Genomic DNA, 23,546 nt, shown 5'->3' with positions numbered 1-23,546 from the left:
ATGACAGTTATAAATATTCAGCCATTGTGCCGTCTTCCTGCTTCGTGCATCACTTGCATGTTGAGAAAATATGCAAGCAATTTGGAAATAATGTTCTTTTGGATCTAGCAGAGAGTCAGAGACCAAATGAAATCCAGATTTTAGTTATGAGAGGAGAAGCATAATACCAGAAGAGTTTAGTCAACACATTGCATCGAGAACGAAAGCTCCGGTCAATCCAGTATTTATGAATTTCCTCTTGGAGCGGAGCATGAGTCCAAACTTGTTTCATTGCACAGAGTTCCTACACATGTCAAAATCCCAGACTTCCCCGTTCTTTTTTGGCTAATATTGAGATGTTAATAGAAAACATGACTGTGGGTTTATGGTCAATAAAATGATTGATAAGTTAATGGGTGGATGAACACAACATTTTGATAGCAGGACAGGAAATTAAGTCTGGCAACCGAAATCTTTTTCTCTTGTGTTTTTTCCACACTTATCCAGACCAGGATCCATAGTCTTTCAGACTGTGAAGGAAACCTGGTTGCACAATCATCACATAGTTTCAGGTCAAGTAAAACCAATGGAAAAAAGAAAAATCTACCCGGTTTAAACAGAGCCGTATGTTGGCGGATTTTATTGACCAAAGTCTGCGGACCTCAGCAAAGCAAGAGACGCTTTGGACTTACACAAAAATACAAAAAAAACAACAGAAAAAGCAGAGAGGATCAGCGTGTGACTGGCTCGTTAAGGAGCCAAAAATGTGCAAATGCCGTGGCCCTACTAGTGAGAGAACTTGTTATGCAACCATTTTGTACAACTTTGAGTTGCAGAAAACCTTAAAAGTCTTGTCTTACACCACTTGAGACTTGTTGGCTGAGCTCCAGTCAAACAAGTGAGTGGGAGCTGCAGGAGAAACACTCCTTCTGCACTTTCACTCCTTTCATTTCCCCACTTCACCACCAGATGGAGCCAATTTGGGAATAAAGTGCATCAGAGTGAGTTTATTTCTTTAGGGACGCATCTGTATTAATAAACAAAGTGGAAAAACTTTTAGTAATAAGTTAAACTTCACATGATGGGAGGTCCTATAGAAGAATTCCCTTTAACAAAAAAGGCCCCCATGCTTTATCCAAAATTACTCCATGTATTAATCTGAGCAGGATAATCATCAGAGGAGAGTACACAATAGATTTCTCATTACTTAAAAAGACAATAATGGATGAGCAAAATCATTTCTGTCATCCATTCACAGCGCTCCTTCATTCAACACTGAATCCATACAGTCAACAAAACTACCCATGAAAAGACTCACTCTTGCTTCGTTTAGCTTTAGATATTATTGCTGTCACTTTTCTTTTCTTCACCACGTCCCGCCTCCTCCTCCTCCTCTTTTTTTTATCACTGGCTGGGGCTTCTCTCTCCTCCTCTCACAGCTGTCATTAAATGACTCTTGTAGGTTTTGCTCAGTCCAGTCATCCAGTACTTTAACAGCCTGACGTTGTCTTCCTCGCCGGGCCCCGTGGCGCCGAGAAGGGCCAGAACCTTCTGGGTGTCCTCCCTGCCCCGACCGTCCACTTTGGAGAATTTAAACAGCACTTTGACTTTGCTGAAAGAGTGAAAGCCTGCTCTGAGAACACAGAAATCTTTCCCACATCTATGTTTACTTTACACTGCAAAAACAGAAAATCTTCTTATTTTTAATCTAGTTTATACTTCAAATGTCTTTCTACAATTGAAAGGAGCTTGTTTTAAGTAAATGGTTCCTTAATATTGGTGAAAACTTACTAGTTATAAGTGAAATAATCTGGCAGTGGCTCTAGTATGTTTACATCAATATTAAGGAATTATTGACTTAAAACTTGCTGAAAAGTTACTTGTAAGTTAATTCTGTCTTATTTCATGTATACTAAGATATTTGTACAAGAAAGTGGAACAAAATACTTGGTTAGATTTTGTGTTCTTGCAGTGTTGTCATTTTACTCACTTCATCCACTCCTCCTTCAGGCACAGCAGGCAGTGAGACACAACATCCACAGACAAGTTCTCGTTAGACAGAGCCACCTCAAGTTTGTTCAGCAATGTTGGACCTGGGGAAAAAAGCACAGTAAAGATTCAATAAATCTTAGTTTCACAACTCGTCGTACAAACCAGATTACACAGGTTTGCCTCTGATGTGTGCCGTCTGAACAACTTGCTTACAGAACAATTTTGAATTCAAGCTGAGAAGTCTGGGGAGAGTCAGCCACCAGATAATTACTTTCTGACATGGAGCCAGATCCTTAAAGTTTATTTATGCACTGAACAGTTTCATAACTTGCACAACCGCTGCTCTGGCTTAAATCACAATTAATGAGTAGCTTCACATAAACTTGTCCTGTTCACAAATCACACCGATTAGAGTCCAAAATATAGAATTACAATTTATTTTAAGGCTCAACGGAAAGGTACGCTATATTTTCTAATATTTGTGAAAAAGTACTAGTTTCACCGACAGATTAATTCATGTTTTAAGTTATTTTTCCAATGTTACAATTGTCTGTATGACTTTAGATTTTCAACTTTGCTTTATGTCTAGTATTAAGACTTTAGACTCTCTAGTAGAAATGAAGCACATAAGAACACAATTTTGTGTTTGACTGGCCTTGACTGCTGAAAACTAAAACTAAAATCTAATTTTTCTTCCAAACACAATGCCTACCAGGTTACACACAACAAAGTATCGTTTCAATCTATGCAGGGTTCTATTATTTATCTTGCAGAAATATCAGAATCAAGTTAAGTTGTTTTCTGCATATCAGGACTTTATTAAATGGTAATAAATGAAATTTACCTCCCAGAGTTCACAAAATTATATCTATAACCTCTTTTTTTACACAGTCATATTTAAAAAAAATTGAGGTTTTTTACCTCTGTAAATGACAATTTACAGAAATTTTTTATTTTAGTAAATTAGAACAGCATTCTGAGGTTAGTTTGTCAAATTAAAACAACTTTTACGCAGGTGTTAAACATACTTTTCATTAAGTCCACATTTGTGTTTTAAAAATGTTTTCTTATTGGTCTTATTTGTAATATTTTAACCTTAAATGTTGTGTTTTCAGTAGCTATAAGCAGAAATTCATCAGTCTGTGTGTAATTAACCAATATAATGTGTTTCACTTAGCGAATGTAGATACTGAAATAAATGAACTTTTCCATATTTATAGAATATGGTTGTATATGCAGTCATAATGTTATCTAACACTTTTATTAATAAAAGTGCTGCGTTTTGTCCATTCTACAAGCAAACAACAAGACGCTCAATAAAAACAGCAAATCAAATACTCTGATCTCTACCAGCTTACGGCATGTAGCCTCACCTCTGTCTGTCGGCTGTGTGTTGGCGCTGCTGATGATGAACTGATAAAGTGCACAGATTTCATCTTCGCCTGCAGCTGAACCCTTCAACATGACGTCCACCAGCACTGAAAACTCTGCATGACAAACAGAGCAGATGTCACACATTCATCCCAAAGTGGCCTGCAGGTAACTTTGATATCAGTGGGTCGTTTTGTACCTGAGGAGCTGACGTGGGCCGGGATAGGAACGTCTGGGCTGAGACCCAGGAAGTTGCATTTGTAGGCTTCTTCGTACTGAGCGCTGTATGGGACGGAGCGCACGCAGCCCACTGGCAGCAAAGACTAACAGGAGCACAAAGATTCACAGGGTAAGCTGTGTTGGATCAGAAAGAAGTGATGCGCAAACCAACTGGTGACCAGAACTGGACCAGTGACATTCTGTCTATTTCAGATTAGTGAACCCATCGTCACCCATCAAGGTGCCACAGAGTCGCTGACCACATCAGTCTTTGGTGAAAATGTTGTTACTAAGTGAAGCAAATTCAAAGTTGGTCATTTTCAGCATCAGTGAGTTAAAAAAAATGAAGGAAGAAGAAGCACAATGATGTAAAAAACTAATTCATGTCAATTACTCATTCAGGCTGCAAGAGAGAGCAAGGCTTTCAGCTGATAACAGGAAGTCTGAGCATCTTAAAGCAAGGGATGCACCAAATATAACAAATTTACAGATATTTCAACAACAAAGTATGGGCTATACAGGGTTGGCCATAAGTTTCCATACATAGGAGAATGTTAAATGTATATTTCTTTTATAATACAGATGCTCAAGAAGATGCGTTTGACAAAAGAGCAAAGAATTGAAATTATACTGATGGCAGGATTGGGAAGCAGTCGCATGGTTGCACGAAGCTTTAACAGAAAACGTGGAACGAGCGTCACACACTGTGGCAAAATGTATTTGCAAGTTTCAGAAAACCTGAAATGTTGCAGATCAACCACAAAGTGGTCCAAGACATACAGCGATTACACAAAGTCCCACAAAAATAACAACGGTTGTCCAATATAAAATGTTTATTTTTTCTATGTATGGAAACTTATGGCCCATCATGCAGACATCATCAAGAACTGACTGGATTGCAATAAATGTTAGCTAATTATTTAAGTATCATGCATACAGTCTCTTTATCACTTTATTTAGAGAAACTTGTCATTTAATGGAGCACAAGTTTTAGAAGGTAAAGAGGTGCCATGGTGGTAAACACATACAGAAATAAAAAGTAATTTATTTCAATGCCAATACAAAAGGCATCAGCCAGAAGCAACTTTTTCAATAAAACCTTATTGTTTAAATGGAAATAATTAATTTTATTTAGTATTTTTAACAGCAGTTGGACAGGCTACTCTTTCACTGTTTGCTATGAAGCCAAAACAGAAAGACACAAAAGCTTTTTAATTAATTATTTATCAGAAGTCATATTGTATCACAGCATCCATTAAAGTGATCACATTTCACAAGTTCTCCTAATGTCATGCAGCCCTATGCACGGCAACATTATTTTATCCTTTGGAGCTTTCAACCTTTGAATGTAATGGAAGATGATGGGTCTATAAATTTAGAGATCTAAAAGTTTCTGGCTTAACTTCACTGACTCCCGACGTGCAAAGAGCCTGCTGGGAAATCTAAGAGATTAATGTGGAGTTGAGATGTACACTTAGTAAGGCTAACAGTGATGCTAATTAATGGCAGTTTACTCAATATTTCTCATTTGAATTCACTTAAATTCCAGGTAAGGAATAAAATATGCATTTTAAATACAACAACAGCTCCAAATCTTCCTTCTGTGGTATTAATGAAAAACCAACAAATAAACTGAGGGAAAAAGACCTTATTTAAGAAGTGCCTATTGATGTGGATTGTTTTTTTTTAAATTATTCTCATTTTATTGGACTCTATTTTAAGGTAAGGGTTAAAAGGCTTGCTAGCTGAGTTACCTTTAGCACAGTAAATGCTGACTGGATGAGTCCGGGGTCTGCACTTCTCCATATGACCTGATTTCCCATGAGCACATGCCATGATAGCTGTCGAAAGTCATTCGCCCCGAGGACCTGCAGACAAAAACACAAACAGCAGCTCTCAGAGTGTAGTCCATGACAAACAAACATCTTTTATTTAACAAAATGTTTCTCTACAACTTTCATTTTCATTTATATAATCTCAATGTTCAGTGATTATGCACAGCAAAATTATGTTTCTTTTAGACATGTTTACCTGTCTCAAGTGTCTCAATGATTTAAATTTTGGACCAGGCACATCATCCGATTTTGAAGCTTCACACAGCAGACCCAGTTTGCCGTCGGTTTGGAGTAACTGTGACTCTGACCTGCCTCCTTCTGCTCCTTCCCAGCAACTCATTTCTTCTTCTTGCTCTTTGGAAGACAAACAGTGACACAAAGACAAAAACTTGAAAACTTAATAACTAAAACAACTTGGGAAATTTTCACAGGAAATTATTGTGGACAGGTCATGCTACTCCGCATGACTCCTCTGATTTTGTGTTTCCACCAGTGCCTCCTCACTGTTCACCAAAAAGTTTCCTAATTACTTTTAATCATCAACCGAACCGACGATGCAGGTTAAGAGCAAATACTGTGTGCTACAGTGTTTGTTTGTGTTTTGTACCCACGCAACTTTTACTCATATCATTAAGACCACAATACCGTAAGGGACTTTCCATCATTCAGGGGGCTTTCCATCTCTTTCTATATGGATGGCAACAAAACCAACCTGTGGTCAAGATAGATCTATCGATCAACAGATTTAAATTTCTCACAAAGGCTTTCTCACTGTTGCGAAGTAACTTCCATTTAATGACAGATCTCATATCTAAATAAAAAAATAAATATACTTTATTGTGGATGAAAATCTGTCAACATATTTGCTTTTGATAAAGATATTTGCTTTGTACAAGCCAATATTAAAGTTCTTGCAATGATACGAATGCAGAAGTTAGCCTTCATTCAGTCCTAAGGTTGTTTTTATGCATAAATAAAATATTAAAATGTTTGCTTTGCTAAGAACACACTGGTTTCCACATTTTTATATTTTGAATCCCATCAAGGGAATCTTTGCATCTTAAATCTGGATTTTAACCAGTGGGTCTGATTTGTATCTTTTAAAAAAAAGATACAGATACAAAGATACAAATACAAGCACTTTCAGTTCTCTTTATACTCTTTTTAACACAGCATTTACTAAAAACGATTCCAAATGACCAGACTAAGCTACAAGCACATTTCAAACTGCAGGATAAAAAGCAGATATTTTTCTACATTTGGACAGGACCAGGAACAGTGTTACTTAAATTCCTGTAATAAACAGAGCAGTTCATCAAAAAAAAACTGGCAGTTACTGTAAGACTACAAAGTGATAACTCTCTTCTCTGTGGTGAATCATATTACAAGGGAAAATTCTTCCTGCTTCCCGGAGGCTTAACGTTTCTTGAGACAGGAATAAAAAGAGCCTCGTGTTTTTTCAACCTGTTACTGCAACAACCCTCCACCCAAAAAGCAATCGTGAAACTGACAGAGTTATTCAGTATTTACCGAACAGCTCAGTTCAGAGGGTATTAAAGAACGCTGACACATACCAAAACAGAAACTCAGACCCGCTGGTTAAAATCCAGGACAAGAATCCTAAAAGCTCCCTTTTATCCCCACTCAAGTTTTTAAGTCATTGTACATGATGCAATTTAATGTGCAAAGATAAAAAAGTAACAATAAAATAATAGTTTTATCTGCGGCCAGAAAGGAGTTCAGTGGATGCATTGATCTGTAAAGAGATGGCAGGTCATTTTGATTTAGGATCACTTTTGTGATTTAATAAACTAATTGCTCCGACAGTAACAATCCCACTATTGTCCTTTTTATTTCCATTTTTGAGGATTTTTTTAGGATTGGATCATAGTGAGGAGAGTATATTCTTCTTTGAAAAGCACTGAAGACAACTATTAAATTTATCTAACATTACAAAATCCCAAACAAATAAATACAGAAAGAAAGAAAATGAAAATGTATTGGTTTAATAGGAAACAGATCAGCAATATGATTGGGTCTATAAACAGCTTCCAGAGAAGTGCAGGGCTCAGGGGTAAACATGTGGGCTGGTTGGGGGTGGGTGGAATTGGTTCAGCACAGAAACTCTGTGTGCAAATCTTCAGAAAACATTGCTCAAGTCAATATAAAACTTCGCTGAATTTGGGGATTGGAGTCATTTATGGTCCAGAGATTTATTAAAATAGACTGAGGTTATGCAGACATGTGTTCCATGAAGCAGCAGGATGGAAAAGCCAGTAAAATGCAAACATGATGCAGAAATAAATTTCCTTTTTTTTCACTTTCAACATCTGATATGACTTTGTGTTTTGGCAGATTTTACCTGAATGCTGATTCTACACAAACATTAACATTGTATTCATGGACATTTCAAGTTCATCAAAGTTTTGGAGCACACTTCTACTGATGAGTATGAATAGCGCATTATTTTATTGACAAACGGCACACTGATTAGTTTGTGTTTGCCTCTATATGTTATATTTCTAGCTTGAAAACCACATTTATTTGTACCTTCAATGAGCACGAACCAAAGTTTTCCTTAAATGAACCCATTTCTCAAAGTTGCTGTAATAAACTGAACCTGACGCTGCTGTATTCTGTCTAGGATCGAGCAGGAAGGTATTTCTTACATCTGAATCAGTCTGTATGACTGGACTGAATTAAAATGTTTGTATTGTGAAGTGCCTGGCGGTGACTCCTGTTGTGAACTGGTGATGTTCTGAACTGAAAACAAAACATTACAATGTTTCTGATGTAGTTTGGTTTGATATTTTTTTCACTCTACCTAAGCTTGAATCCAAACAAAGTAAGTCGTCTGGACCCTGTTTATATGAACAGGGCAGAATAGTGACCTAGTGACTGCTAACTTCCTAAGTTGAGATGCTAGAGAAAGTTCAGGACCAACTCCAGTTTCCTTCAGTAAAACAGCACTCCCTCACTTGTTGCTGCATACTGCTGGTCAGCAGTCTGAAACATTGCTCTCCAATAAGACAAAGTCAAATTCAGCTATTTATAAATATATTTGCCAGAGTTACAAATAACTCAGAGAGTCATGATGTGGTAATTACAGGAATGCCACCTATCACGCGTTTAAAGAAAACTACAGTAATAACCAGCTGATATTATTATGTTATTAGTATCACAAAATACATTTTAAAAGAATTTATATCATAGAGCACCAAAAAGATAAATAATTTTCAAATGGTTTTTATAAATAAAGATCTCAAAAGCATGTTGAGCAGTTTTATTCAGCCCCCTGAATTATTGCTTTGCAAAACCACTATTTAGGCTACGTCTATAGTAGCTTTACACATCTAGACTGAAATCTAGATTTAGGCCAAAGCCATTCTAATACATAAATATATATTATGAACCATTTTACTGCAGCTCTGGATGCTCACTTGGGGTTGTTGTCTTGCTGGAAGGTGGATCTTAGCCCCAGTCTCAAATCGTTGCAGCCTTTAGCAGATTCTCTCTCACTATTGCCCTAATATGTCTGACTAATTTCCCTAATCCTTCTGCAAAAGTATTCAAATCAGGTATATTGATTTTTATTTTTTTTTATGATTTATTTATCTAGGTAAACCACATGGAGACATGAGGTCTCATTTTCAAGAGCAACTCTTTTAAAGAAAGCTATTTGAATATAAAATGTTAGATGTGTTAACTTCAGAAGGTATTATCACCTGCCCAAGGGATTGTAGTCAATCTTTGATACTCAGAAACTATTACTTATTGATTAAATGTTCACTATGTTCATGGATGTCAAGTATTTTGTGATACTGTTAAAACATAGAGTTTCTTACTTCTGTCGCCGTATGCATTTGCCCATTTGTGATCCTGAATTGTATAGAATTTACTATTAAGATGGTTGATCTAAAAGCTGCACTGGACTCAGAGATTTTCTGTAAATCTTTTTCCACTTTATAAATCTTGACCAGAATAGGGCAAGCTCTGTTGAGAGAGGACAAGTTATCTGAGTGTCGTCATGGTTTTCTGGCTGCAGAGACGGAGTTCTGAGCGATCCAGTGAGTCAGGTTTTATCAGGAGTGTTTTCAGACTAGAAACAGGGAAACCAACCAACACTGAGCAAACATGTGGCACTGACTGAGAGCAACCTCTCTTTTAGAGAACAATGCTTTACCACATTATGCTACAGCTCAATAGTTTACATCACATTTTTTCTTAATGATAAAGGTGAATGTAACAAATATTTGTGCTGCAGAAAGGTTAAAAGAAAATGTGCTGGTTGAGAGGAAATATCGTACCTGTTTGTCTCTCTATAAGCACCAGTGTGTCTTCAGTGGGGGCCCCCTCAAGAAGCTTCTCTGTTAGACGACTGCCACTAGCTTTCAGCAACCTGGAAAAACGATGGAAAACACAGATCAGCATGACAAAAGGAAACTGTCTGTCCCAGTGAGGCGAAGTTTTTCAACTCACCAGCTAAAAGAGCAGTGCAGACTAGCCCAGAGGTTGGGGTGCTGGGTCAGTGAGGTTAGCGATCGAGCCGCATTCCCACTCCTCTGGTGTGGAAAAACTGCTGGGGAAAATACACTGTTCATCCTCAGAGCTCTCTGGGGACAACCTCCTTGCTCACTGTCAAACACCTGATGGGGAAAAGACAAATATATATGAGCAGAATGGGGATCATTTATCTATACGTTTAAAAAAACAATACTAAAGGAGTACAGCATCCATAACATTGATCTACCTTTAAAGCTGTGCTTTGAAGACTATGTATTGTGAGCTTGAGGTGACGGAGCAGGAAAGGCCAGGAGTTGATAAGGTAGATCCTGTCCATGGCCACCAAAACTATACTGTACCATCGCTGAAAACCGCGGGCCAGGCTGTCTTTGATAAAGAAGGTGTGTGAGAACACAAATCCATGCTGCTCATCGCCAAAAAAAATGGGCCCCTCACGGCCAGGACACACCTGAAACCAAAGGACAAAAACAGGTGCAAATAAATTTAAAATGAGATTGTTCGAAAAATAAAGAAAACAGAGAATCAAATTAAGTGTTGTGCTTAAAAGCCTAACATTTAGCAGCATATCACATTTGCCCTCTTCAGACTAGCTAGACTTAGACTTAGACTTAGACTTAGACTTGTACTTTATTGATCCTTTGGGAAGACTCCCTCAGGAAATTGAAGTTACCAGCAGCTCCCAGGCAAAAAACAAAGATAACACACAGTAAGTAAAGTGCAAAAGAATACAAAATACAAATTAAATACTAAGGTACACACCAAATGTGAGTAACCAAAACCTTAAATTATGCAAGAAACAAGGAATAAGAATATAGAATATAAGTAAATATAAATACAACACAAAAAAATATATATATAAGAATTTGGCGGATAGATTGACCAGTGATATCGTATTGCACTATGTGGTTTGACCTGATAAGTATGGAGAAAAATACAAGGGGTCACTACTCCTTCTACCCTCTGTCCTGTGTCACCTCCCCCCCCCCAGTGAGGAATTGTACAGTCTGACGGCATGGGGGACAAAAGAGTTCTTAAATCTATTGGTCCGGCACTTGGGAAGCAGCAGTCTGTCACTGAACCGGCTCCTCTGGCTGCTATGGGAAAGTTACTGGTGTCAAGATATACCTAAGTTTGAAGAAGTTATGTTTTCAAAACCACAAACATTTTCCATCATGTCAGTCCTACATTTTGAAGTGTTTTTAATTAGATGTCTCAGGAAGTGCTGGAGCGACCAGAGTTTTCTACAGCACTGTGGAATATAGTAACTCAGCACTGCTCCTTCCCCACTTGTTGCTTCACAATACTGGTCAGCTGGCTGAAAGACGGCTACTACACATTTTCTTTCATAAAAGGAAAGACAAATTTGTCTTTTTGGAATTGGCCCCAATTGTGAAAACACAGACACTTAAGAGAACAAAAACAGTATTTCTTTAAATAATATATGATTTCCACCTCTTCCAAATTTTCCCTCTTCTACTTTGAGATTTTCATACCAGTGCTGTATAATTACAACATTGGGCATAAGCATTTTCTCATAATGGGTTTTCTAGCTGCGATGGTTCATTTTCAACTAGGTATTTATGGTGTTAATAATGGTTTCAAAATGAGAAAAACCAAAAAAGAAGCTGCTCTCACTTAAAAATGCATTATTTCTAATAAAATCACCAACACTGCACAGAAGGAACAAATAAAACCCTGTAATTTATGAAAGTTATCTTCTCGAGTCAAGATTTCCTTTGTTAGCAGGACAGACTGTACAGTAAAGTCTGACATCTCAGATAGAAAAAAAAAACTAAAACATTTTCAAAAAAGGCACACACTGATGATTTTCCACTGCAAATTACAATATTTTCTCTTCCTGGTAACCCATAATGTTTCCAAGTATATTGTGGGAGTAATTTATGCCTCTTATATTGCTTACTGCTTGTTTCTTTTGGCAAAGTCTGAAACAAATATAATATTTGAGTACTCTTTTTAAACTATTACGTTTGATCCTCAGACTATAATGTAAATATTAAATTCTACTGCTGTACTTCTTCATGTATGGACTGATTTGTTCACTTTTTCTGACTACCTATCCAAGATAACTTCTACTTTAAAGTCTTTGTGGAGTATCGTTAATTTACCTCACAGCTGAGACTGCGTACACAGGCCTGTCTGACCACACTGAAAAGCTGGGACTGCCTGGGATGCTGATGGCTCAAGAAGCGAATGCCTGTTTCATCATCGATGCTCACAAAGCCAGGATGAGATGCAGGTAGAGATCGACAACCCTGTGAGGAAAGAAAAAGTGGCCATAAGTAACTTTGAAACAGACTGCAGAACTTCATTCTCAAAACAGCAGGCTTTCAGTCCACTCACCTCACACATCTCTCCTCTCGGTGTTGCTGAGCTGTTGGCCCTCATAGTCAGACCTTCACCCTCCCGGTCACCATCCCTGTCTCCTGGCACAGGGGTTCCCATCTGAGACGAAGGGTCTGGGGATGGTGGGTGTAGCGCCTCGGTGCAGAACAGTGTTCGTGGGCCATGGAGCTCACAGAAATGACACAGAGCCACCAGCGCGTTCATCTGAGAAACATTTAATATATGTAGATAAACTATTGGATAAAACCTTAGATGTCGTACAATTTACATCCTGTGGGTCATATTTGTTTCCAGCCAGTACGTGACTTTACAATGCTAACGCTTCTTTTAATACGTTGTCATAACAACAAGCTAAATCGGCGAGTCTTACCTTCAGCGAAAACACAGCTGCTTCCGTTGGTCGTGTTTAAAGATATAAAGACGAACAACGGTGAAAGTAAAAAAAAAACAATAATAAAGAAATCTTCTAAATCTTTAGCAAAGACTCATTATTGAACGAGAGTAAATGGATATTTGCACCACTTCCCCCGTTTCTGTTTACATGATGTTAGCAAACAACAGAGGAATCACATGACGTTGAGGCACGTCGCAGGCGCTTGCCTTCTCACGCTGACTCACTGCTCCGACGGTTAACGTCACATCACAACTTATAAAGACAAAACTTTATTTAAAAAATAAATAAATAAAATATGCTCTTCAGTTTTTTTTTGTTTTTGTTTTTTGTTTTTACTTTTGTTGGTAATATTAAGTTTTCATTTGTACATCTAGATATTTTTCAATAAAACTGCATTAACCATAATTCCATTCGAGGATTACAGACTGGGTCAAAAGAGTACTAAAGAGAGCGATCACGTCGGTGAACTTCATTTGGCTTCGTTTCTTTTTCAATGAAAAATAAAATTGCATGTATATATATTTTTACTACCATGCAAATCTAAGTTAGCCGGAAGGCTAACTTGGAGCACCGGATGGCTAACCCGGGACTTCCGTGTTTGTGTTTCCAGGTGTCCAGGTAGCAGAGACAGTCTGTCAGTGAAACGCTACAGCGATATCTCTTTGATTTGGAAATGGCGTCAGGCGGTCCAGAAGTTTCCTCGGGGTCTATGGAGAACCAGAGGATCGGAGGTGAGAACCTCATGTCGCCCTCCACCCTGAATTACTCACCGGATCTGAGTGCTGCTGGGGCTAAAACTGACCGGAAAGATACGGGAGGTAAATGTCTCAGTGTTATTCTATTGCTTCATGTCATTGGTCATCATTTTTACAAATGGTTTCTTTGATAGATTTGTTCTAGTTACTGTAAAAGCCACAGTTATTATAGCAGAATCCCAGTTCACCTCATTCTTAGCCCTAAACCTGTTTTTGTTTTATAAGGTTTAGGGCATGTTTACATGCAATAACTAATGTTAAGAGTTCTTCTTAATAACACAAACACTCTTTTGTGGAGTAGTGAGAATGTTTAGGGACATGGTTATGAAAAACTAAGATATGATTTGCGCTTTCAGGTCCTTTCCAAAATGTAGATGTTTTCTTGGTTTGGTAACTAATGTTTAATTGAAGAGTTCCAATTCAAAACAGTTGACATTAAAGCCAATCAGCATAAAACCAGCAAAATTAAATATTTTTCTTTCCTAACAATAAATATATTATTATTTAGTTTGATGTATATCATGTGTTCTGTTTAGTGTCTTATTTTGTTTTATTTAAAACGCCAACAATGAATGATACAAACAGGGAAAAAAAGTGTTTTAAGTATGTCACAAGAAAGAAAATACAAAACCACTTCAATGTTTAGTTATATGCATTGTGATAAATTGTTCTTCAATAATATTTGAAGAACAAGTATTAAAGATAGATTAACACTGCACGTTGTATCACAAGTATTATTGAAATATAACTGCAATCATTTTTAGAAAGCAAGGTTTCCCCCAGTGTATTGTAAGCCTGGCGGGCCACCGGGCTTTACTTTTACCCCCACCAGGCTAAGCATTACTTATTTATTTAAGCCTTTTTAAAATGTATGCATTTTTTAAAAGATTTTATAGTTGGTGTTCAGGTGTTAATCTTTCAATAATTATCAAGTGATATTTTAAAATTTCCTGTTAACTTTAAACATGTTTTAACTCAAAAACATGGCGGGCCGCTGGATGAATGACTGCCCTAGCGCTCAACCATCGGGTTTAGCGAGTTTTCTGGGTAAAATCTTAGAAAGCAAAGAGGAAGTACAATAGTCATGTTTTTAAGAAAAAAATGCCAAACATTAGACTTTAGCCAGAAGCAGCTATTGAGATGGAAATAATGTTTTTTTTTTTAGTTAATCCAGTATCTGTATAGACTATGTTCTATGTTAGCTATGAACCTAAAGCACAAAGACATAAAATGAACACTTTTTATTTATTTGTTCATTGCATGTCATTTCAGTATCAAAAGACTTGCCAACATTATCTCATGTTTCCTAATATCATGGAGCCCTAATATACATTATATATATATTTTAGTATACCAGCAGTACATGATCAGAAACCTAAATCTGTTTTTTTTTTTTACATTCAAATACATTCAGTATAGTATGTTCTTCCCTAACAAGTATAAAACATAAATCATATAAGCTCCAGGATTTTAACTTCCTACCTGCAAATGGGAGCTTTCGGTCATGTACATTTGTGGAAAAACAAATGTAAGAACTGATGATGAATCAATGTTTTGCCTGTAATTTAAAATAATTTTATCAGTGTCGCATTTGAACAACTATTTTGATCAATTTTTAATGAGTAGAGGTAGGACAAAGGGCAGAAATAACAGTAAAAAGTGTAATTAACCTTTGAACCTTTGACTTATGGACTAGACACTTCCATTAAATGACTGGAGGATGAGCAGGCTCCTTCAAAACCACAAAATGGCTAGCGAGAAAATTCAGCAATATGTCTCCGAACCCATTTAAATCACGCAGGACATTGTTTGCTGAGGACTAGAATTCCCCCCTTATCTAGTAAGATTTTTGTTCTCTCTTTAGCTTAATTTTGAAAAAGGTTTTAATTAAATTTTGAGTCTTCAGATAAAATGTTTCATTTAACTTCACCTTGGTAACTTCACCTAATCTGAGTCCCACATTGCCCTTTTCATAGAGATTTAATTAGAAGGAACTGATTTCAATCTCTTTTATGCTTACACGCATATTAATAAGAAATGTTTTATGAACTAAATTAGTTTATTACTGCATAGCACTGGACTTTGTGATTTTAAGTCACAAAGGATTAGAACATGAAATTCTGTTCATTATTTTTTATTACTTATAATTTTACTTACCCTTTTACATTTTGCTTCATAAACTAACTTCTATGTAGAAACTGCATATTTGACCAGAGTTGCTGTCTCTTTATGCAGAAAACTGTGCTATCAGAATTATAATAGAGGTATTTGATAATCAACAGTTTTTGACTCTTTTTGATGTAAATTCACAAATTAATTGATTATTTTTTATGTTTTTAAATTAGAGTGCACCGATTGCAGTTTTCTGGCCGATCGCTGATTACCAGTCTTTTAAAATCCTGACCTGCCAATTCCGATTTTGGCCGATGGCGATTTTTGTTGCTAAATATTGTAAGAAAGTTGCTGAGTTCATGACAGTGGGGTGATTATTATTGACTGCAAATGTGCAGACATGACCTGGTGGGTCAGTCTACCAGTCAAACCTTGATCACTGGAGAAAAAAGAGGACAGTGGTTGATTTTTAGACCTTTGTTGATCAAGGTAAGTATCGGTTGATCACAGATCTCCCAAAATTAAGGAAATCGGCACTGATAAATCAGCTGGCTAATAAATCGGTGCACCCCTATTTTTAAATACGACTAAAATATTGCATTGAGATATGTCCTTTCCACTTACTGCAGCATTGTAATAATGCAGTTATGGAAACAAACCCTTCAGTGTCTCGCTCTCTCCCAGAGCAGTATCAGTTCTGGTAAGCTGTTATCATGTGTTTAGACCCTCACACACTGACAGAGGCAGCTGAATTCATGGAGTAGTGTGGTGTAAGTTTCTCACTTCCTGACAGAATGTTCTGCTGGATCAGTTCCTGGCGTCAACACATGACTCAATCTGACTCTCAGAGGAGAGAGATTCCTCTGTCTGCTTCAACATCTGCATCTATCATTTTTAATCCCGGTAAAACTCCTAAGGAACAAGTACAAAAAAAAAAGCACTTCCTGTAAGTTTTCGCGCCTGGATCCGGGCCAGAAGGTTTTGGAGTCATCTCAGTTCTCACCAGAAAGACATTACAGGTATAGTTTAGGTATTTGGGTTGAGAGTTACATTCAGTTCTGTCCAAAAATAGAAAAACAGGAAGTGTGGTGTGAAATCTTGGATGACTTTCCAGTCATCTGGATTGAATCATTACCACCTGTTGCAGGGTTTGTAGTGTTACTGTGTTGGAGGGAAAATATAATATCCGGAGTTCTTTAGTCTGGATCTTTACTTGTAATGTAAACATTATACAAACAAATAATTAATGATTAATAATGGTGGGTTTAGCATGTCTGCACTTAGAGTTTGCCTGCCAACATGCATTTATCTTCATTTCAAAGAAGTATTTTCATTCTGCTAGAAAACGGCTGCATTATGTTCATACAAAAACAATGCTGGTCAGTGTGTTTACATGCAGAAGCCACAGAAACACCAGACATGACTGCATGTGTTGTTTAGCAGATTTCTCTTCCTTTTGATGACATATTAAAGACAACATTCCTTAGACTTTCATTCGGATATTACTACCCATCTTCCCTCTGTCTTCCTTATTGTTGTTCTAATTTATAGAGTCTTCAAAACAGAACAAGGATGGATTAAAAGTGTGCCAGTTTTTCCAAAAGGGAAAGTGCCACTTCGGAGGAAGGTGTCGTTTATCACACAGGTTTGTTCAAATCCACTTGCCTCTCGTTAGTAACAAGAAGGAGGTCTCTTATTCTCTTTTTGCATTTTTTCACTATTTCACAGTACATAAGTTTCCTATTTATATAGGTTCAGTTAGAGAGTCAGAGACCAATCAGGATTCAGAAGATTTTCAGCTTAATCAGCTCTGACCGATGACTGGTTGATGGCAAACTCAAACAAATAAATTATTCCCAACACTAAACACACCATATAAGAACCACAGTCTGGGTTAGATGCAGTTCCAGAGAAAAGAGGGAGTCAGAGTCTTGAGTTTTGAGTCAGCTATTTTCAATGTCTGAGGCGATTAGAGTCAGGAAGGAAAAATATGTAAGAAACTATTTAACATGAAACATGTCCAAACATGTTTGCCTTTCTTTCAGGCTGTGAGGAAGAGACAGAGAGCAAATCTTTAGCAATCTTTAATAAAAGTATTACCACAAAGTTTAACTGGGTTTAGAAATTTTGGCAGTCTTTTGGAAATGACAGAATAATGATAAAAATCTTCATTCTCTTTTTACACAGAGAGATTATCGTTTTGCTACTGGTGACCACGGTAATCTAATATGAAATGTTAAAGTTAAAATGTCTACCTTGATTCTTTTTTTATTTTTTTCTAAATGTCAAAATCCAGTTTTGCAGCAGCTGGGCTCTCGTGATCTAAAAAATATAAATGAGAAGCAAAAAAGCTACAAAAAACACTAAAATTATGTTTTCTTATGTTATAGTCAAGGGGGAAATGTAATCAATTAAAATGGTAACTAGCAGGTCAGAAATAAGGAAATGACATATTTTCTTACCCTCCAGCACAGAGTAAGAAGAAGAAAAGGCTCGATGTAGTTTTTTATTTTGTGAATGAGTAAACCATTCAAACAGATTTATTTTCCTTTTAGATAAATAAAAACATTATTACAATTTCCAGTTTTATTTTGTTCTAATTTTTAAAGTGAAGATCCCTGTGAACTCAGTGTTCCTGTGCATTTTCCTGTGTTATTTGCCTTTTTAGTTTATTTTGAATTTTTTTATGTTGGATTTGATTGGGAAATTTTGATATTAATCTGCATTTAGATGCAAATAATTCATGACATATTATGTATTCTTATTCTTATTATTATTAATTGTGGAGCAAAACTTTTTCTTTAGATTTTTCTTTAATTTCATGTAAGCTTTTATATTGTACGTAACATCTGTTTTAGATTAATGTAGGGCTCCTGTCTTTTTAATTTGTCGTGATTTGTGACCATATTTTTACTTTCCCCCCCTCCTGCTCTTGCTCTCATTTATTTCAGTGACCCAGCACCACATGACTCAGCGGTTCTGTCCCCTGACATGGATGACAAACAGGATGAAGAAAAGATGGATGAACACAAGAAGAAAAAAGGCGCTGTGAGCAAAGCGGTGAAGCCTAAAGACAACGAGGGGAAAGGTCAGTCCTTATTTATTCATGTTGACGTTTCACGATTAATCTGAAGAGACTTTTATGTGCTTATCTCTCTCTTTGCTCTCTGTCTGAATGGAAACGATTGAATTCTCTCCAAGCAGATGTGAACAAAAAGCCCCGCATGCGCACAGCAGATGAGGTGATCTCTCGTATCTTGTGGGACACATCAGTGGACGCTTCAGAGTTTGTTGTGGGCTACGTGGATCGCTTCCTCGGTGTGCTGGAGCGCCCTTTCTGTGACTTCAACTGGGACACCAACCCCTGTGACTGCGACTACACCACAGAGCTGGCTCTGCCCAGACACCGGATCCAGTACTTCGCCTACAGAGGGCACCGCGTCTGGGACCGCCACAGCAGAACTGACAGGGTTTTTGGCTCCACCGGTCAATCTCTGGCTCCCCCGTTTGGAAAGGAGGAGGAAGTAAAGGGTGAGACCTTTCTCTGCCTCCATCTGCACAAAACAAAATAATGTGCCTTTGTCCCATCTCAGCCACAAATTAAAATGTTTCTGCTGGGAAGTTTTGCAGAAGATCATCATAAAGTCAGACACATTTATGAAGTTGATGAAAACTTACACAAGGTTTTATGAATTTAGTTTGCAAGGAAAAATCTGAAAAGTCTAGGATACATGTGGAGGCTTCAGATGTTTGTTGGAGAACATTAGATGAGAGTTTAGTTCATTATTGTCACAAGCTTTGAACATCTGACAGAACACTTTTGAGTCGTCTGAAAATAGAGCCATTATGCTGTGAGGATTGTTTTCCACATCAAGACAGCTGGTTGGCGCTTGATGGGGAAAATGGGTGATAATGGAAATGGATGAAGTCATATTTAATAAATGAGAATATGTTTGCAAAGTTAATTCATTTCAGTTATCAAATTCACAAAGTGAAATACATTAAAGGCATTATGCAGAGACAGATGATTTCAAACATTTCCATTAATTATCGTCATTTTCCTCTTGCAGAGAATGAAAACACATTTCATAATAAAATATTACATCAGACCAAGAGAAGATTATATTACAATACAGAAATGTGAGCTTAATTTAAAGATATTTAATATGTGTTTAAAGGCTGATATTTTCAAAAGCTGCTTTTAATCTTACAAACAAGCTTTGTTGGAGTCCATATTCTGATTTACTGAAAGACTTGATCAAGTTGTTCAGAGATTCAATCAGACTGAGTTTAAACTATTTTGGAAAGAAGCACTACATGTGGAAAACAGCTTTAGAAACACTTTAACACTTGCAGTATAAGTGGTTTTACAAAGTATTCACTCTGACGGCCTGAATACAAATACCTACCATACCGTTTAGATTTTTTTCCCCCTGTAAAACATTTACAGAATTGTGTTATACACAGTTATGCACTACTTTGTATATTTGTAGTTGTAACACAGAAAAATAGGGAAAAGCTCAAGTGGTAGGAATACTCTTATACATCTGTACAATTTCTCAAACTAAAAATTATCCTTTGTTTCAGATGGAAGCAGAGTAAAGGATCCAGAGCAACAACAAGACCGTGGTTGTGAAACAACAGAGGAGCAGACAGGTGTGGGTGGTCGGGATGAAGACTGCGCTCATACCAAAAACAGACATGTGGAGGACGAGGAGCTGAATGAGATGAATCACACCTTTGCCCCCACACAATGTGGAGGAAACACTTCTCAGGAACAGCAGGATTCTCATGGATTACGTGTTGAAGAGGAGGCTGCAAATAGGTCTGGTGGTTATTCTTACGCCCTGCGACAGACTGGCGACCTGTCCAGGGTGACCCCGCCTCTCGCCTGCAACGTAGCTGGAGATGGGCACCAGCAACCCTCCCGACCCCATTAGGGAGAAGGGTGAACAGAAAATGGATGGATGGATGGATGGATGGTTATTCTTACTGCAGGTTTTATCTTTAACTCATTGCAGACAAAATGTCCTGTGTGAAAAATCCCCACATTTGAGTAAAATGTGTGTTTTAAATACATCGGTTTGGATAAAATGCTCAGAAGTATACAATGCAAGGCCTCTTTGAGGATTTATATCAGCTCCTTCAGGTTTGAATGAGTTATAAATGCTGTTTTAAAGGGAACCTATTAAGCAAAATTCACATTTTCTACTTCCATTTATGTCCCAAATGGAAGAACAAAGCGCTTAAAAAAAACTCAGAGCCATTTTTGGCAATAAGTTTATTTTTCTGGTGTCTGGAAAGTGAGCCGTTTCAAAAACTTTCTGAATGTAGCGTCACAAATCAGCAGGCTCCGCTTCTCACCTAGCAGCCCCAACAAAGCTCAGCCCATTACCTAGCAACACAAGCTGAACTCCAGCATGTTTGGTCAGCTACTTTTACCGCTGTATAGGCTGTACAATGGCTACTGGAAAAGACAAGTGTTTTCTTGTTGACTTACCATCCAGAAACGACTTGCTGCTTGCTTGTTGGTTGTGCAGGAGGCTCCACTTCTGCTTTTTAAAGATGTACAGTTGTAGAATCGTGCATCTGTTTGCAGCCATTTTCACATGCAAGTGTAAACGTTGAGTTGGGGGTTTACTGCTGGTAAACGTTGAGCAGTAAATTTTGTTTTAAAGTGGCAAGACGCCTTAAAATGGCCCATTCTGAAAATGTCTCAAAATATTCAGAACTGATCAGACTAAAATCTCATTATCTAAGAATGATTTTTTTGCAAAATGTGTTCCGTATAGCCCATAGATCTATTCTAACCTGTTCAAGGAAGCATAATATGTCACCTTTAATATTTAGACGACAACTGATATAGTCACTAACTTTTCTAAAGCAGGTCAATGAATGTTTTTCATGTTAGATTTCAGACAATGTTTTTGTTTTGTTTTAATAAAGTAAGTCATTTTTATTCTGCCATATGTATTTATTTTCCTTTCCTGGTTTCTATTTAGACTCCAATCGCCAACGGAGAAAAATTCCTCATTTCAAGAAAATGACCAGGATGTAAGTGAGGAAGGAGAGGAGAAGCATTTTGAAGACTGGGAGGAAACCTTGGAAGGTCACGAAGACACACAGGTGTGGATGGAAACCCTTCTTCTGACGGACATCGTCGCAGTTAGAGTTTATATTTATCTCGACTTTGATGCTCCTCCTTAGGATCCAGCACCGGAGCAGGCAGAAGAGAAATGTGACGGGCGTCCTCCTAAGAAAAAACCCACTCACTTCATCACCTTCCGGGCCAACACTCCTACGATCCTGTCCTGCTTCCACCAGCTGCAGGAGGAGCTCACCGCCCTCCTCCCCTCCTCTGCTCCTCACTGGCAGGCCGCCCCCAAGCTGCACGTCACCCTGTGCCTCCTGGTGCTGCGCGGCCCCGCCGAGGTGGCGGCCGCGGCGGAGATCCTCCGCCGGTTCGCCCAACTGGACCGCAACCCGCCCGTGGCCGTGACCTTCCCGGTGAAGCTGAAGCACTTCAGCGGCAGGGTGCTGTACCTGAGCCCCCAGCCTCAGCTGCGCCTCCACCAGCTGAACTGCGGCCTGCAGGAAGCCTTCAGGAAGGAGGGCTGGCTGCACCGGAGCTCCTACAACCCGCGGTACCACCTCACGCTGGCTAAGGTAGAAGACGCGGCGGGGGAGAGGATTTTTGACGGCGTGTGGGACCTGAAGGTGGGGAAGGGGCTGAATTTTGGCCGGCAGCCAGTTAACACCTTACACCTTTGTACCGTTAGCGGCGCCGAGGTGAACGGTTTTTATGATATCGTTTGCACCGTAACTCTTCGATAATGAAGAAGTATCTCTTATCACCTGCACTATTCTACATGTATCTAATAAATAGTGCTGTACATCACTAAACAGCACATGACTTGGTGCAATAAGATATGTTTACTCTTAAGACATATTTATTACTTCATTAAAACTGATGCTAAGGCAAGGTTTTTGGTATTTACTGAAGCAATAAGTCATAAATTCAAAGGGATGCAGTTCTCTCACATTGATTGTGCTTTACTATTTTTCATATTTGCCTTAATTTTACACACTTTGATATTTTCTGATCCTCTGGGGTCCATTCATTTACCCAACAGTGTCCATTGGGCATAAGAAATACTTTTATAAAGACTGCCATAGGAATGTTATATATTAGTGTTTTTGTAATCATTAATTTTAGTCCTCACCATACAGAACCGATTTCTGTTGTCTTAAATGTATTTCAATACAACATATTGGAAAAATAAATAAAACCAAATCAAATTGTAATGATGGTATAAAACCACAGATTGTTTTATCTAATTTCAAGGCATGAAAATGCATAAAACCTGGTCAATCTTTCTTTTACAATTTGCATGGGCACATTCAATAATACAAAAAATAAAATAAGTTCATTGGTAGTTTAAGTTTAATAAGTCTCAAAAGCTAAATTATTGAAGCAAATGCAACTCATCTGAATCATCATTGTGATAAATGAATGGTTGTTAAAGGTGTACAAGCTTTTATCGTCTTGATATTGTAAAGCTGTAAGGGTTTGTTAGCTACTGGGTTCGTTCTCTGCTGCCTTTCATGATTAATTCGATCATGAATATTGAATGTACTGTGTTTCACAAGACCGATCACTCTGTATTCTTCTACCAATTATTATGACCGCTAGTTTGCTTTTACAATTAAACTTTAAGCGGATGATTTAAAGAGCTGTGAGTGGTGATTTTTCTCTCATCGCTGATGTGACGGATGCTCGCTCCCTAAGCTGAGGTCTTGCACACATAATGAATCTGTTTGTTTTCTTCCCCATTTTCCTTCCAGATGCATACCCACATTTACACTATCCATAAGCTCAGTGAGTGTGTGAGTATGCGCCCTGCTTCTCTACTGTTTGCTCCCTTCGCTTGCATTATCTCCCCTCCCCCACTCCCTTTCAGTGACACAGAAAAGCCAACGCCGCCGCCCCCTCCCTCTCCT

The 23,546-nt window shown here is 37.9% G+C and overlaps 2 protein-coding genes across 3 annotated transcripts; one reads left to right on the top strand and one right to left on the bottom strand.

The window, feature by feature from the left end:
- Positions 1-590: 590 nt before the first annotated feature.
- flcn (folliculin) lies at positions 591-12,873 on the bottom strand. The gene is made up of 12 exons (XM_028012431.1): positions 12,655-12,873; positions 12,282-12,488; positions 12,047-12,193; positions 10,147-10,368; positions 9,876-10,042; positions 9,704-9,795; positions 5,593-5,750; positions 5,316-5,429; positions 3,542-3,665; positions 3,345-3,458; positions 1,970-2,072; positions 591-1,591 (listed from the first exon to the last, which is right to left on the bottom strand). Exons 2-12 carry the CDS (start codon positions 12,486-12,488, stop codon positions 1,384-1,386), a joined length of 1,656 nt encoding a protein of 551 aa, XP_027868232.1. The 5' UTR covers positions 12,655-12,873; the 3' UTR covers positions 591-1,383.
- Positions 12,874-13,067: 194 nt separating this feature from the next.
- On the top strand, positions 13,068-23,278 carry leng9 (leukocyte receptor cluster (LRC) member 9). Of its 2 annotated transcripts, XM_028012429.1 has the most exons (8): positions 13,068-13,136; positions 13,289-13,496; positions 17,097-17,190; positions 18,497-18,633; positions 18,750-19,076; positions 20,133-20,370; positions 21,548-21,671; positions 21,753-23,278. In XM_028012429.1, the coding sequence occupies exons 2-8, from the start codon at positions 13,352-13,354 to the stop codon at positions 22,377-22,379; spliced, it is 1,692 nt and encodes a 563-aa protein (XP_027868230.1). In that variant the 5' UTR covers positions 13,068-13,136; positions 13,289-13,351; the 3' UTR covers positions 22,380-23,278. The 2 variants fall into 2 exon arrangements, with proteins under 2 accessions (XP_027868230.1, XP_027868231.1); XM_028012430.1 differs by lacking the exon at positions 13,068-13,136 and having other exon boundaries at positions 13,199-13,409.
- Positions 23,279-23,546: the final 268 nt, after the last annotated feature.

The sequence above is a fragment of the Xiphophorus couchianus genome, chromosome 3, assembly GCF_001444195.1.
Source record: "Xiphophorus couchianus chromosome 3, X_couchianus-1.0, whole genome shotgun sequence".
In the NCBI taxonomy this organism is placed as follows: domain Eukaryota; kingdom Metazoa; phylum Chordata; class Actinopteri; order Cyprinodontiformes; family Poeciliidae; genus Xiphophorus; species Xiphophorus couchianus.
Note: the sequence above shows the minus strand (reverse complement) of the source record. Positions and strands in the feature narration are given on the sequence as shown.